Source organism: Urocitellus parryii, chromosome 3 (genome assembly GCF_045843805.1).
Source record: "Urocitellus parryii isolate mUroPar1 chromosome 3, mUroPar1.hap1, whole genome shotgun sequence".
NCBI lineage: Eukaryota > Metazoa > Chordata > Mammalia > Rodentia > Sciuridae > Urocitellus > Urocitellus parryii.
In genome coordinates, this window is record NC_135533.1 from 211,080,651 (window position 1) to 211,093,929 (window position 13,279).

Consider the following 13,279-nt stretch of genomic DNA (forward strand, 5'->3'; position numbering starts at 1 on the left):
CCTTTCTTATCATAAACAATGCCTGCAGTCAGGGATCCCTACTCCATCTGCTCTCCTTTGTCCCATACTATCTCCAGGAGATCTGTCCCTGTAGTAAAGAGCCCTTCTTTACTCTTTGCTGTAGCTGCTTAGTTCCCAAAAGCTGGCCCCTGATCTGCTCAACCACAGGGACAGCTGAGAGGGCAACACTGTCTGGGAAAACCAGGAAATCAGTGAAGGCCAGGCCAGGTACAGGCTATCACCTGTTTCTACACAACGCCACAGCAGGGAGTCTACCCCCCAGGGAAACGTGCACATCTATACATCTATAAAATGATACAAACTATAGCTGTTTATTGACCAGGAAGATTAGAAACCATCTCAAGCGCTTGAGAAAAAAAATATATAAGCCTGTTGAGCAGATCAGGGCCCAGTTCTGGGAGTAAGGAAGGGTCCTTAACTATCGGGATGGCGCTCCCCAAGGTAAGTGTGGAGCAGAAAAAAAGCAAGGCAGCAGGAATCCCTGACTATCATGGTTATGGTAAGGGAGAAGAGGGACTTCTCACAGTTCTTTCTGTTTTCATGGACTTAAAAAAAATTCAGGCAGGGTAATGATGGTGGAGCCCATGGAAGGAAAGTTTTCACTGTATACATTTCAATACTATTTTTGTTTATGAACCCTAGGAATACACTACCTCAAAAAGAGGGATGGGAAAACAATCCAGTTCCAGGGTGGCTGCTGCCATGTATCAGTATACTGCATGCAGCATCTGTGCTGTGCACTGAACACACATGGCCCTGCTGATTCCAGATGCCAGCCCTAGGAAGCAGGCACAGTGACCATTCTCAATCGGTGGACCCAAGAGGAGAGAACCTTGGAAAAGCTGGGCCGGGACCACACATCTGAGGCTGGGCTGGGTTTTGGAACCTCGAGGTTCAGACTGCAGAGTCTTCCTACTTAGCTGCAGTCAGGTACTGAAGGCCACCTGGTTTTGCTTTAGTCCAGGCAACCTTAATCCAGGTCACCAACTCCAGAATTGCATGCAAAGTTCTGAGCCTTTGGCTAAATTACAATGGCAATTAAAAAAACAAAAAATAATGGCAATATTAAAAAGTCAAATACCAACTGATTGAACCAACCCAATCCTATCAGGTTCCATATTAAAAGCACTCATTATGGAGTAATAATGTGGATTGAACCCATTTTACTAAAAAAACCCTGCTGGTTTAGACTGAAGGTGGTACAAGTATGGACAGTGGCTGTTGTGCAGTGTGCAGACTGTCCCACTGTACACAGAGACCCCAAATCCTCATGGTACCTGATTCAGGGTCTTCTGCAGGTGTGGGGTGCCCATGCGATCAGCCATGTGCCGGTAGGCTGGGTGGGAGAGGAAGAACTTCCTCTCCGCTGCCAGTGCTGCGCGGATGTCCTTCTTGCCCTCAATGTCCTTCTGGCTGCGGTTCACCACACCAATGTAGCCTGTGGGAAGACACAGTAAGGATACGGCCTTGGTCAGGAGCACTAAGGTGCCCGGGGATCTACTATGGACATCAAATGGGCAGGGCCAGGTTTGGGTGTAGAGATGGACGTGCGGAGACTGGGACTCATGGGTCAACACACGATACTCAGAAACAACTGACAGTGCAACGCAGCAGAAAGCGGTATGGAAAAGCAACATGAATGTTTGGAGGAACGACAACTCATATCCAGTCTGTGAGACAGATGCCAGAAAAAAGCCAAAGACAGTTACAAGGCAATCAGAAGGCAGCTAAATCTTGCTAGACATTAAAAGCTACTACAGGGCCGAGATGATAGGGCACAGCGGCAGAACACTTACTAGCATGCAAGAAGCCCTGGGTTCCATTCCCACCACCCCAAAAAACAAAGCAAAGAAACACAGAGACAAAAACAAACAGACACCACCACCACAACTACAAAGCTACTATATTTTCAATATCTGGCATACTGGGACCTTATGCATAGAGAGATGAAAGGCACCAAATAGAAAATCCAAAACACCATTAGAAGCAGATGGGAACTGAAGATTTCAAAATTGGTGGCATAAAAGCTTTGCCAAAATTATTTGGCAAAGAAAAAACTCTGGGTTCTGCTGGCAAAGAATCAACATTGGGTGCCTACCAAAATGAACTTTCAAGGGATCACAGATCCCCACAGAAAACTAGAAAAAACTTGAAGAAAACATGAGTGATTTAAAAAAAAAAAAAAAAAAAGATTGCATTTGTTTTCTGGAATGAAACACAAGAAAATAGTTAAAAGTAATCAGGTGAGAGAGCTGGAGGTGTGGCTTAGTGGAATCAGGAGATTATCTCCTCAATTTGTTGCTTTCAGTATCATTTTCAACTTTTCCAATGGTAAAAAAAACTTTCAGAATAAAAATGCTAGTCTGGAAAAAGATATACAATATTTGAAAATAAAGAAACCTGGCGAGAAGAGGGGCAAGGGATGGCATTCAAAAAGGCAGAACATGGGCTAGTGCAGGGGCACACACCTGTAATCCCAGCAACTTGGGAGCCTGAGGCAGGATGGCAAGTTCAAGGCCAGCCTAGGTAACTTAGCCAGACCCTGTATCAAAGTAAAAAATAAAAAGGGCTGGAGATGTAGCTCAGTGGTAGAGTGCCCTGGGTTCAATCCCTAGTACTATGAACAAACAAAAAGTCAGAACATGGGAGGACACATTGAGCCCAGAACGTTGGGGTCCAGATGAGGAACCCTATCTTTTTAAATGAATGAACACACAGATTAAAAAAATAATAATAAGGAAAAAAGGAATATATTAAAAAGAAAAAAAGAGTGGGGATAAAGCTCAGTGGTAGAGCACTTGCAAGGCCCTGGGTTCAATCACCAGCAGAGCCCCTACCCCCAACAGAAAAGAGAGAGAGAGAGAGAGAGAGAGAGAGAGAGAGAGGAAAAAAAAAAGAAAGAAAGAAACCCAGAACAGCCAGGACTCCCTGAATCCAGGCAGGAGGCACTCAGCACTAAGGGTATACAGATGGGTATCATGAAAAATAAAGAACTTTAACTAGCTATTTGGGAGGCTGAGGCAGGAAGATCACAAGTTTGAGGCCAGCCTCAGCATCTTAGCAAGACCTGTCTCAAAAATAAAATAAAAAAACAAAAAGGGCTGGGGATGTAGCTCAGTAGAAGTGAGCGCCCCTGGGTTCAATTTTCAGTACCACAAAAACAAAAACAAAAAGAACATCACCTAGTAGTAGACACAGATAGAGTTGTTGCTATTAATTGTTATCAACATAATTAAAACTGGAAAGGTAATGGCAAAAGGTCCAAAGTGACAAATGTCTTGTACTCATACTCCATGAGTGGTATATAGAACACCAGTGGTGGGGGTTGTACATGTTTCTCTTGGGGAGAGGAGTAGTGCCTGCCATTTACATTGCTAAGACTTGTGTAGACAGGATGGCTCCTGTCCTCTTCATAACCTGTCATTATGTCCATTTTATAGATGGAGAAACTGAGGCATGCCAACATGAAGTCATAGTAGGTGAACCAAACTCTGAACCTAGAACCCTGTCAAGCCATACTCAATACTGTACATGTATCAGAATACAGAGGGAAATATCAGGGTGGGGCAGACAGAGGTCATTTGGCTTGGACTTCGGTTCCTTTAAAGGTACTAGAATTGCAAATGTCTTGTAAACCAGGAATAAGGATCCAGTGGGAAGGACTTTTATTTTGTGGTGCTAGGGGATGAAACTCAGGGCCTCCTGCACAATACCCTCAGATCTCAGGGGAAGGAGTTCTGAAGCCACATGGAGAGGGAAGAAACTGAGAAAGAGAGAGCCTGAGATCACGAGACAATATGGGAGCAGGCCCATGCGAGTTGTCGTCCATGACAACAGAAGAAGGAGTTATGTGGTCATTAGTGAGGAATGAGGTACACAAGGTCCATGCCATTGGATTCTTAGCTCAGCTAGTGCCCATAGATGCTGAGCACACCCCTGATCCTAGAGTTAAGGGGGAGGCTCAAGACCATTCCAGGGAGCTCAGGGCAGAGTGGCTGGTCAAGGGTGTGGGGCTGGCTTCCTCTTAGCCCCAGCACTTCCTCCCTCAACGCTGGCTGGTAGCTGACTCACTTCTCAGACCCTGATCCTCACAGCCAAGTGGGTTTTTAGATTTGGCCTCTGACCATGCTCCCTTCTGATTTGGGGCCATCTCACTACTCAGTGTCTCAGCAGTGCTAGGGGAAGGTGACAACTGAAGTGTGAATACTTTCCCAGGTCCTTCCTAGTCATCAAGGCAGGAACCCCCTGGAGCAAAAGAAAAGGTCTAAGTGATGCCAACAGGGATGAAGACCAGAATATGCCCACAGCTGAGAGCAGATCCTAGAGAGAAGGATGTTCTTAAAAATCAAATAGCCAGGGCTGGGGTTGTGGCCAGTGGCAGAGGGCTTGCCTAGCATGTGTGAGGCGCTGGGTTAGATTCTCAGCACCACAAACCAATAAATAAAATAAAGGTCCATTGACAACTAAAAAAAAATATTAAAAAGAAAAATCAAATAGCCAGACATTGTGCCATGGTGAAAATCAGGAAGAGGCCTCAGTGTCCAACAAGTAGGGATAATGTGATGGCCTTTGGGCCCTGTGTAAGGAATTCCCTGAGACATCCTGAAGTCACATTGAAGACTATTGACCTGTTATGGTGAAATGTTTGAAATGTAAAAGAGGGTCACCGTAGCATGGTGCTGAAGGGCTAGGGCCTCAAAAACTATGTTTGCTACACCCTAGCTCTAGGAGCTGGGTGAAGGGATTTAGTCCCCCAGTGCTTCAGTTTCTTCTATAAAATGGGGATGAGAACAGAATAAACCACCTGATTGAGTTGCTATCAGGATTCAATGAGTTCTCACATACTGAGTTTAGAGTAGTGGCTGGTACATATACATACTCAATAAATGTTTGCTATTCTCATGTTTTTTGGCTTATTGTTTTTGCTAAGATAAATGTTATATTTTGGCAACATTCTCACAAAATGGCTGACAGATGTTAGTATTAACATATGTTGTGTGAAGATACTCATCTTTTTATTCTCATCTTTTGAAAATAAAATATTTATAACACCAAGAGTAAACCTTAATGTAAACTATGGATTTGAGGTGATGATGTGTCAATGGAAGTTCACAAATTATAATGAAGGCACCTCTCTGCCACAGGATGTTGATAGCAGGGGCACATAGAAACTTTGGAAAAAATCTTTGTACTTTCCCCTTAGTTTGGCTGTGAGTCTAACACTTTAAAAAATCTTGAGGCTGGGGTTGTAGCTCAGTGGTAGAGTTCTTGCCTGGCATGTGTGAGGCACTGGGTCTGATCCTCAGCACCACATAAAAATAAATATATAAACAAACAAAGAAAATAAAGGTATTATGTGTATCTACAACCAAAAATATTTTTAAAATCTTAAAACTGAAAAAAAATATGTATTAAAATGCTGAGGCTGGGCTGGGGTTGTGGCTCAGTGGTAGAGAGCTTGCTCTGGGTTCAATTCTCAGCACCACATATAAAAAAATAAAATAAAGTCCATTGACAACTAAACAAACAAACAACAGCAACAACAAAATGCTGAGGCTACTCCTGTGAGAGAATACCCAACCCTGAACTTGAACCTGAAGATAATCAGGCTTCTATCTGGATCTAATTACCAGCTGATAGGGAATGACAACTGGTCAAATTCCAAATGTGGGATGTGATCTAGTTTCTTCTTCAAATAAACGGTATAGAAAAAGAAAAGGGATGAGAAGTATTATTTGAAAAGAAATGCGCATATTTATGTATAAAATGATATAATGTCTAGGACTTGCTTTAAAAATCCCCCAGGAAGAAAATAACAATAGTTGACAACGACATTCAGGAGATTTAAAATTAATTGTGATACCCACTGAAGCTGGGCAACAGGTCCACAGGACTACCAAAACTTTCCTACTCTTTGGTACGTTGTATGTTCATAATAGAAAGTAATTTCAAAAATTAATAAGATGGGGGGATGAAACTCAGTGGTAGAATGCTCCTAGTATATGCTGGGCCCTGCTTCTATTTCTGGCAAGGCAAGCAAACAAATGAACAATAAAATAAAATAAATTAGTAATAGCACAAAGAGCTGGGGGTGTAGCTCAGTAGTAGAGTATGTGCTTTAGTATGAACAATGCCCTGGACTCCCAACACCAAAAAAAAAAAAAAAAAAAGTTTCAAACTTTAGAGAATTGTTTGGAAAGATAGCCACAAAGTATTACTTCTGTCTGGGGAAGTAGGGCTGTGGGTGAGATTAGTTTCCTCTTTCTGTATACATGTTTACTAATAATGTTCCAAAAAGGAGCAGGTGTTCATTGTGTAACTGAAAAATCAAAGTATAAAAATCAGAAGAAAAAGACACAAACACAACCCAGCCCATTCTCCCTGCCCCTCGAGCACCCAATGGCTTCCCAAGTCCACACTCCCCACTCTGAGGTCTCAGCCCCTGTCCCCAGCCACACCTCTTCTCAGTGGCAGCAGCTTGTTCTCCAGGACATCCCTGGCATCTGTGCCTTCGTCCATCAGGTCGAGTTTGGTGATAACACCAATGGTCCGCAGGCCTGAAAAAGCACAGAGATCAGAAGGCACCATGAGGAAGGAACAAGGCTGGTGGCCCCGGGCCACCTGGGGTCCAATTCACCCTGCCACTGTCAGGTCATATGGTAACAAACCATGTTAACTGTCTGGACCCCAGTATCTCAAGTATCAAATGAAGACAGTTACAAGTTCTGATCTCAGAGGGTAATCCACAGGATAAACCTGGCACATTCAAAAAGTCAATATATAAAAAGTGGCTGCCGCCACTACCACCACCACCACCACGGTCACTCGTATTAGCAACAGAACCTGCTGCTTCAGGGTCTACAGGGAACCTCATGGCAACTTGAGTTATCCCCAGTCAATTTCTATGCAGTTTCAATGCTGTGCTCTGAGTTGTATATAAGTCCCAACATCACACTTGTACCTGAAGCAACTGTTTCCAGGGTTTCCTCTCAACTGAATGGCAAAGTGCCACTCTGGGGCCCACCCCATCAAATACCTCCTCTCCCCTACTCAGCCAAAATCAAGGACCTCCTCATAGCATAGCTTCACACCTGCACATCAAATGCCCATGCAGGGCTTGAGCTCAGGGCTGTGCTAGCTGTGTGTGCACACTTACGTGTGTCACATGTGTGAGACACACACAGGGGACAGACAGAAGCCCAGGGAAATCACTGGTAAGTGCCAACTTGGGCATTGACGGGGTGAAAGCCATGTTTCCTTCCCTCCCTCATTCCCTCCCTTCCTTCCTCCCTTCCTTCCTTTCTTTCAAAACAGGGCCTCACTCTGTTGCCCAGGCTGGTCTCAAACTCACAATCCTCCTGCCTCTGCCTCCCGAGTGGCTGGGATTGCAGGCGCACACCACTGCACCTGGCCAATAGTTTAATTTTAAAACGCACGTTTATGGGTAAAAACGACTCTGGAAAGATATTTACCAAATGTAGCCAGCCGTATCTCTGCAGGGGGAGGGGAGCTGTCACTTTCTGAGTTCTCTATTTTTCCATGGTGACTTTTATTTTTGGGTAATAATCACGAATGCTTTCGAAGACAGAAAAAAATGTTAAGGCCAGCATCGGGTTCACAAATGGCACTTAACTGTACTGATGCCCATTTTTGCACCACCTGATTAACCCTTTTTCATAACCATACCCATTTCATGTGAAGACAGCAGAGGACAAGACTGGCGTTGACAGGGAGGCAGGGGCAGCCTCTCCCAAGAAAGTGTGCCCATGTGCCCTGGAGGGGAGTAGCAGGCACAGCCTCCTCATCAGCAGCACAGAAGTGCTCAGTTGATAGCCCTGAACATTTTTTTAAATAAAAACTTTATTTTAGGGGCTGGGGATGTGGCTCAAGCGGAAGCGCGCTCGCCTGGCATGTGTGCGGCCCGGGTTCGATCCTCAGCACCACATACCAACAAAGATGTTGTGTCCGCCGAGAACTAAAAAATAAATATTAAAATTCTTTCTCTCTCTCTCTTTTAAAAAACAAAACAAAACAACAACAACAACAACAACAAAAAAAAACAACTTTATTTTACAGTGCTAGGGATGAAACCCAGGGTCTCAGGCATGATAGGCAAATGTTCTCCCACCAAGCCACACCCCCAGCACTAGATTTTGAGGAGCTTTCAGTCACATACAAGACTGACTGACCCCTGGGCCTAACCCTTGACTAGGTAGCATGAGCTACAAGCCTGCCTGGCCTTGACAACTCCCCCCGCTCCTTACTGGTACCCAACTTCCTCCAAACTACTCAGAACCCTGGAAGTCGGAAGGCATCACACAAAATGCATTTCCATTTGTGTCCTACGTGGTTAAAATTCCAAGACTCTCAGAATAAACCACAGCCCCCTATAGCAGCTCTCAAGGCCTTGTTCAACTTGTATCTCCTTCCACCTTTTACCTTTTAGCTCACTCTGCCTAAGCCACACAGGGTCTCCTTGCTGCATCGTGAATACCCCAGAACTCAAATTAACCCCTTCCCCACTCCAGCTATTAGTACCCACTGTCCAATTTTCTGGATTTTTTTCTCTGCTCATCTTTTTATCATTCTGGTCTTGCTCAAATCTCACCTCCACAGGGGTCCCTGACCATTCAATCCTGGCCACTCTCTAAAATACGTTCTCCCCAACACTTGCCATTACCTGCAAGGATCTTGCATGCTTGTTCCTGGTTATTTTTCTATACTCTCAATGGAATATCAGTATCTCAGGAGCCTGCTGATTTGTTCCCTGCTCCATCCCCCAGTCTGCATTCCTGAGCCTGGCCCATAGCAGGTGCTTAACTAACACTCAGTGGCCATTTGAAAAGTTTGATTTTGCAAGCCTCTGGCCAGGAATACCACAGTCTCCACTACCCCATATGACCCCAAGTTCCTTCAGTAACTTGTTACTCTTTTACTTTACCTGCCTGGCTCTAAAGCAGTTTATGGAGATTATCTATAGACCTCAAAGCCACTCTATGGGTTGGGATTAATGTTCCAGTTTTGACAGAGTGAAACCAAACCTTGGGAAGATAAGTAACTTCTAAAGATGGGATCTGGAATTGCATCTGTGTCCTGTGAGGGCTGGTGCTGGAGTTTGAATTTTATTTAATTTATTTATTTAGATGCCAATGGATCTTCATTTTATTTATTGATTTGTGGTGCTGAGGATCGAACACGGTGCCTCACACATGCTAGACAAGCGCTCTGCCACAGAGCCACCACCCCAGCCCCTGGAGTTTGAATTTTAAATGCGCCCCCAAAGGATGATGTGTTAAAGGATTGCTCCCCAGTGTGGCAACAATGGGTGGAATCTGAGAGGTGGAAACCTAGGGGGAGGTTTTAGGGGCATGCCCTTGAAGAAAATTATGGGATCCTGATCCCTTCCTTTTTCTTTCGTTTTTGCTCCCTGACTATGAGGTAAGTGGTTTTGCTCCATGAATGTGCTGTCGTGTGATGCCTTACCGCAGACCCCAAAGCAATGGGGCCAACCAATCACACTGGAACCTCCAAAACTGTGAGCAAAAACAAACCTTTTCTCTTCATAAGTTGATTATCTCCAGTATTTGTTGAAGTAACAGAAAGAAGACTAACATAGTTGAATCGTTCCCACTCCCCTAAGTTACGCTCCTGCACTAGCAAAGCAGGCAGCATCATGTCCAAGGAGGGACACACAACGGCCCCACCGTGGGCCCTCAGGAGACACCCACCACCATCACAAGTCCTGTCAGGGAACACTGAGAATTTCACAGGAGGTCTTTTCCTAAAGGGACATGTGCTAAGAGAATGCTAGGACTTAGAATCCAGGGTTCTAGGCAAGTCTTAATACTGGGACGTGATGAAGGCGCTGCTGCCTGGTTACCTTGAGGGTCAACTTCCTTGGCCAGCTTAAGAGCATCTGAGTTGGCCAAGTCCATGTTGGCAGGTGTGACAGCAAGGATCAGGCTGCTCTCCCGACTGATGAATTGCAGGATCATGTCTTTGATCTGGTACTCAATGTCTGGGGGCTGGTCCCCCACAGGCACCTTGGTGATGCCTGGGAGGTCAATAAGGGTTAAGTTCAACACTGGAAAGGAAATCAGAGGTAAAAGTGGTCAGAACCTGCAAAAGGCAAAGCATACATAGCCCTAAGATCTAGGTGACATCCCTAATTTCCTGGAGGGGGTCAGACTTTGGATGACTCCTAGACACTCCAACTGGACCACACCCCTTTTTAAAACATGGTGCTAGGGATGGAATGCAGGGCCTTGTGCATCCTAGTCAGGCTCTATCTCTGAGCCACACCCAACCCCAACTGTACTTTTTATCCAGTAACCTTCCTAGGATTCCACTCTACCCTCTACCTACTCCATTCCAGTGACATAGATGTTTAAATCAGGATGTTTACAGCTACAAACTGGAATTCATAAGTGGCTAAATTCCAGCCCATTTGTCCACCCATTCAGCCAATACCAAAGAACTATAAGAAACATACTATGAGATGTATTCACACACAAAAAAGAGGCACAAATGATTTCTATAGTATGCTATGATTTCAGGAAAATTGATGATATGCACATATATGATACATATATGTACATATTCACAACTGCATGTGCATTGTCATTTGACGAACATGAAATATATTTGTAACATTGATGGAAAAGCAAGGTAGCTTTTTGCCACATACTGTTTGATGTTTTTTTTTTTTTTTTTTATGGTACTGGGAATGGAACCCAGGGCCTTGCACATGCTAAGCAAGTGCTCTACTGCTGAGCAATATTCCCACCCTCTCAGGTAATTTTTAAATTCCCACGCCATATATAGTCATCATTAATTCAAAAATAAATACATTTTAGAATTTATCACCAGGAACCCATCTCAAGAAAAATATGTTGAGATGGTCCCCAAAGGACATTTGCTATCACAATCCAGGCCTCTGGGCCAACAGCAACATATAGCAGCAGGCTGATGTTTTAATTCAGAGTTTTAAAATGAGGACATCTGCAAATAAGTCTGGTTTCTGGTGTCCCTTATGGAATAGGAGAGGCAGCAAGGATGATGCCCTGATTAAAGTAGAGAGCTACACTTTGCCCCAGTCCTCACTACTCCCAGCAATCTTCCTGGTATGTGGGGGTTTTTTAGAGCTGTGTGTTTATGAAGAAAAAAGGAAGCATAATCTTTGTGAGTAGGTAGATCTCCCCATGACTGGGGGACAGCCAGCATTCTTCTGCTCTCATGTGTGGGGGTCTCATTCTGAGCTGCCTACCATGTGGCGAGTAGACGCGCAGGTTGATGGGCACTGGGGAGATGCCTTTGTTGGTCCCCGTGACCCTGTCGGTCTCTGCTTCGATCTCCTGCCGGACTTCATCAAAGTCTGTAAACTTTTTGGACTTGCAGTGCAAAAACTCTGCATATTCTGAAAAAGGAAGAGAGATACTCAATATGAGAAAGAAAAGCCATCTTGTCAAGGGTAGAGAATAGAAAGACTTTTGGAATGAGTGCTTTTTCGAACAGGGGAAGAAACAGTTACAATCACTCTAGGAATTTGGGGAGCAAGAGATTCATTCTTATGACCAGTGGGGCTCCTATAGACAGAGCCCCTTTTCAGACCTGGAGATTCCACAAGAAATAACAGGTGGAGTATCTCTTATCCAAAATGCTCAAGGCTAGACATGTTTCAGATCTGGGGATTTTTCAGATTCTGGAATATTCATGCATACATAGTGAACCATCTTAGGCATGGGACCCAAGTCTAAATGTGAAACTCATTTGTTTCATATATACCCAAGACGCATGCCTAAAGGTGATTTTACACAGTATTTTAAGTGTCCCCCTGTACTGACTGCAACCATCCATGAGGTCAGATGTAAAAATTCAACATTTGGGTGTCATGTCAGCACTCAGAAAAGAAAAAGTTCTTATTTTGAAGCATTTCAGGTCCTGTATTTTTCAATCAGGGATGTTCAAATTGTACTGGCAGACTCAGTATGTAATAGATGTTCTCACACAGCATTTTTTGAAGAGGCAGGGGACTGAACTCAGGATTTAACTCAGCTTTATCCAAAGCTATATCCTCAGCCCATTTTTATTTTTTATTTCGAGGCAGGGTCTCATTAAGTTGCCTAGGCTGGCCTTGAACTTGCCATCCTCCAGCCTTAGCCTCCTAAGTCACTGAGATTACAAGCATATGCCACCCAGCTCCCATAGTATTTGTCCTTCCCCAGGGGAACCAGAGTATCCCTGCTGGCCTTGCCAAAGCCATCTTGATGTCCCTCCTTCCCCTCCTATATGTTCAAGAGGAACCCCACCTGGATATAAATGACTCAAAAGAATTGCTTTCTGGGCAGGATCTCAAGCAGATGTAGGAGCTCGGGGTGTCTGAAAGACACATTGGTAATGAGAACAAGAGGAACAAATAAGTAACTAATGTGGCAGTGTGGGTCCTGAATAAGGGAATCCAGTCTTAAAGCACAGAGATGGGACAGGCAAACAGAAAAACTGATCAGTCAGTTGTGATGGCATACACGGGTAATACCAGCAACTTGGGAGGCTGAGGCAGGATTCTAAGTTCAAGTCTAACCTTGACAACTTAAGGAGACCCTACCTCCAAATAAAAAATAAAAGTGGACTGGGGATGTAGCTGAGTGGTAAAGTGCCCCTGGGCTTACTCCTCAGTGCCAAAATAATAAAAATAAAAATAAAAATAAAAAGGTTGGGGAGGTGGCTCAGCAGTAGAGCATCCCTGGGTTCAATCCCCAGTACTGCATGAAATAATAAAAATAACGAACACATTCATGGTAGAATGTAGATGCTGAACACAAAGGCGTTCGTTATACAATTTTTGCACTTTTCCAGATATCTGAATTTTCACAGTAAAATTCTGGGAGGTAGGGACCATCAAGTTCAGAGATCATAGCTTCTGCAGTGATGCTGAAAAGTCAAAGGAAGCAAGTCACACGGGCCACTGGGCTGGAGAACGGGCCCAGGGAAGAAATGCAAAGATGTGCACTGGCATGGCATTTCTGAGTTAACAACTGGAAACATCCAAGACGTCCACCAGGAGGAGACCTGGCTGCATGAATAGCATTGCCATCAAGAAGCTGCCTCGGGCTGGAGCTGGGGCTCAGTGGCTGAGCACTTGCGTAGCATGTGTGAGGCACTGGGTTCTATCCTCAGCACCACATTAAAAAATAAGTAAAATAAGGGCATTCTGTCCATTTACAACTACAAAAAAAAAAAAAAAGAAAGAAAGAAAGAA

At 44.3% G+C, this 13,279-nt stretch overlaps 1 protein-coding gene across 14 annotated transcripts in view; it reads right to left on the reverse strand.

Moving 5' to 3' along the window:
* Positions 1 to 13,279, reverse strand: part of Dnm2 (dynamin 2) — an 88,493-nt gene that overhangs the window by 34,048 nt on the left and 41,166 nt on the right. For all 14 annotated transcript variants that reach the window (XM_026399776.2, XM_026399775.2, XM_026399773.2 and 11 more), the window contains exons 3-6: positions 11,288 to 11,437; positions 9,902 to 10,105; positions 6,480 to 6,578; positions 1,299 to 1,459 (exon numbers count right to left, since the gene is read on the reverse strand). In XM_026399776.2, coding sequence (XP_026255561.1) covers positions 1,299 to 1,459; positions 6,480 to 6,578; positions 9,902 to 10,105; positions 11,288 to 11,437 — 614 coding nt within the window. The remainder of the gene's footprint in view (positions 1 to 1,298; positions 1,460 to 6,479; positions 6,579 to 9,901; positions 10,106 to 11,287; positions 11,438 to 13,279) is intronic.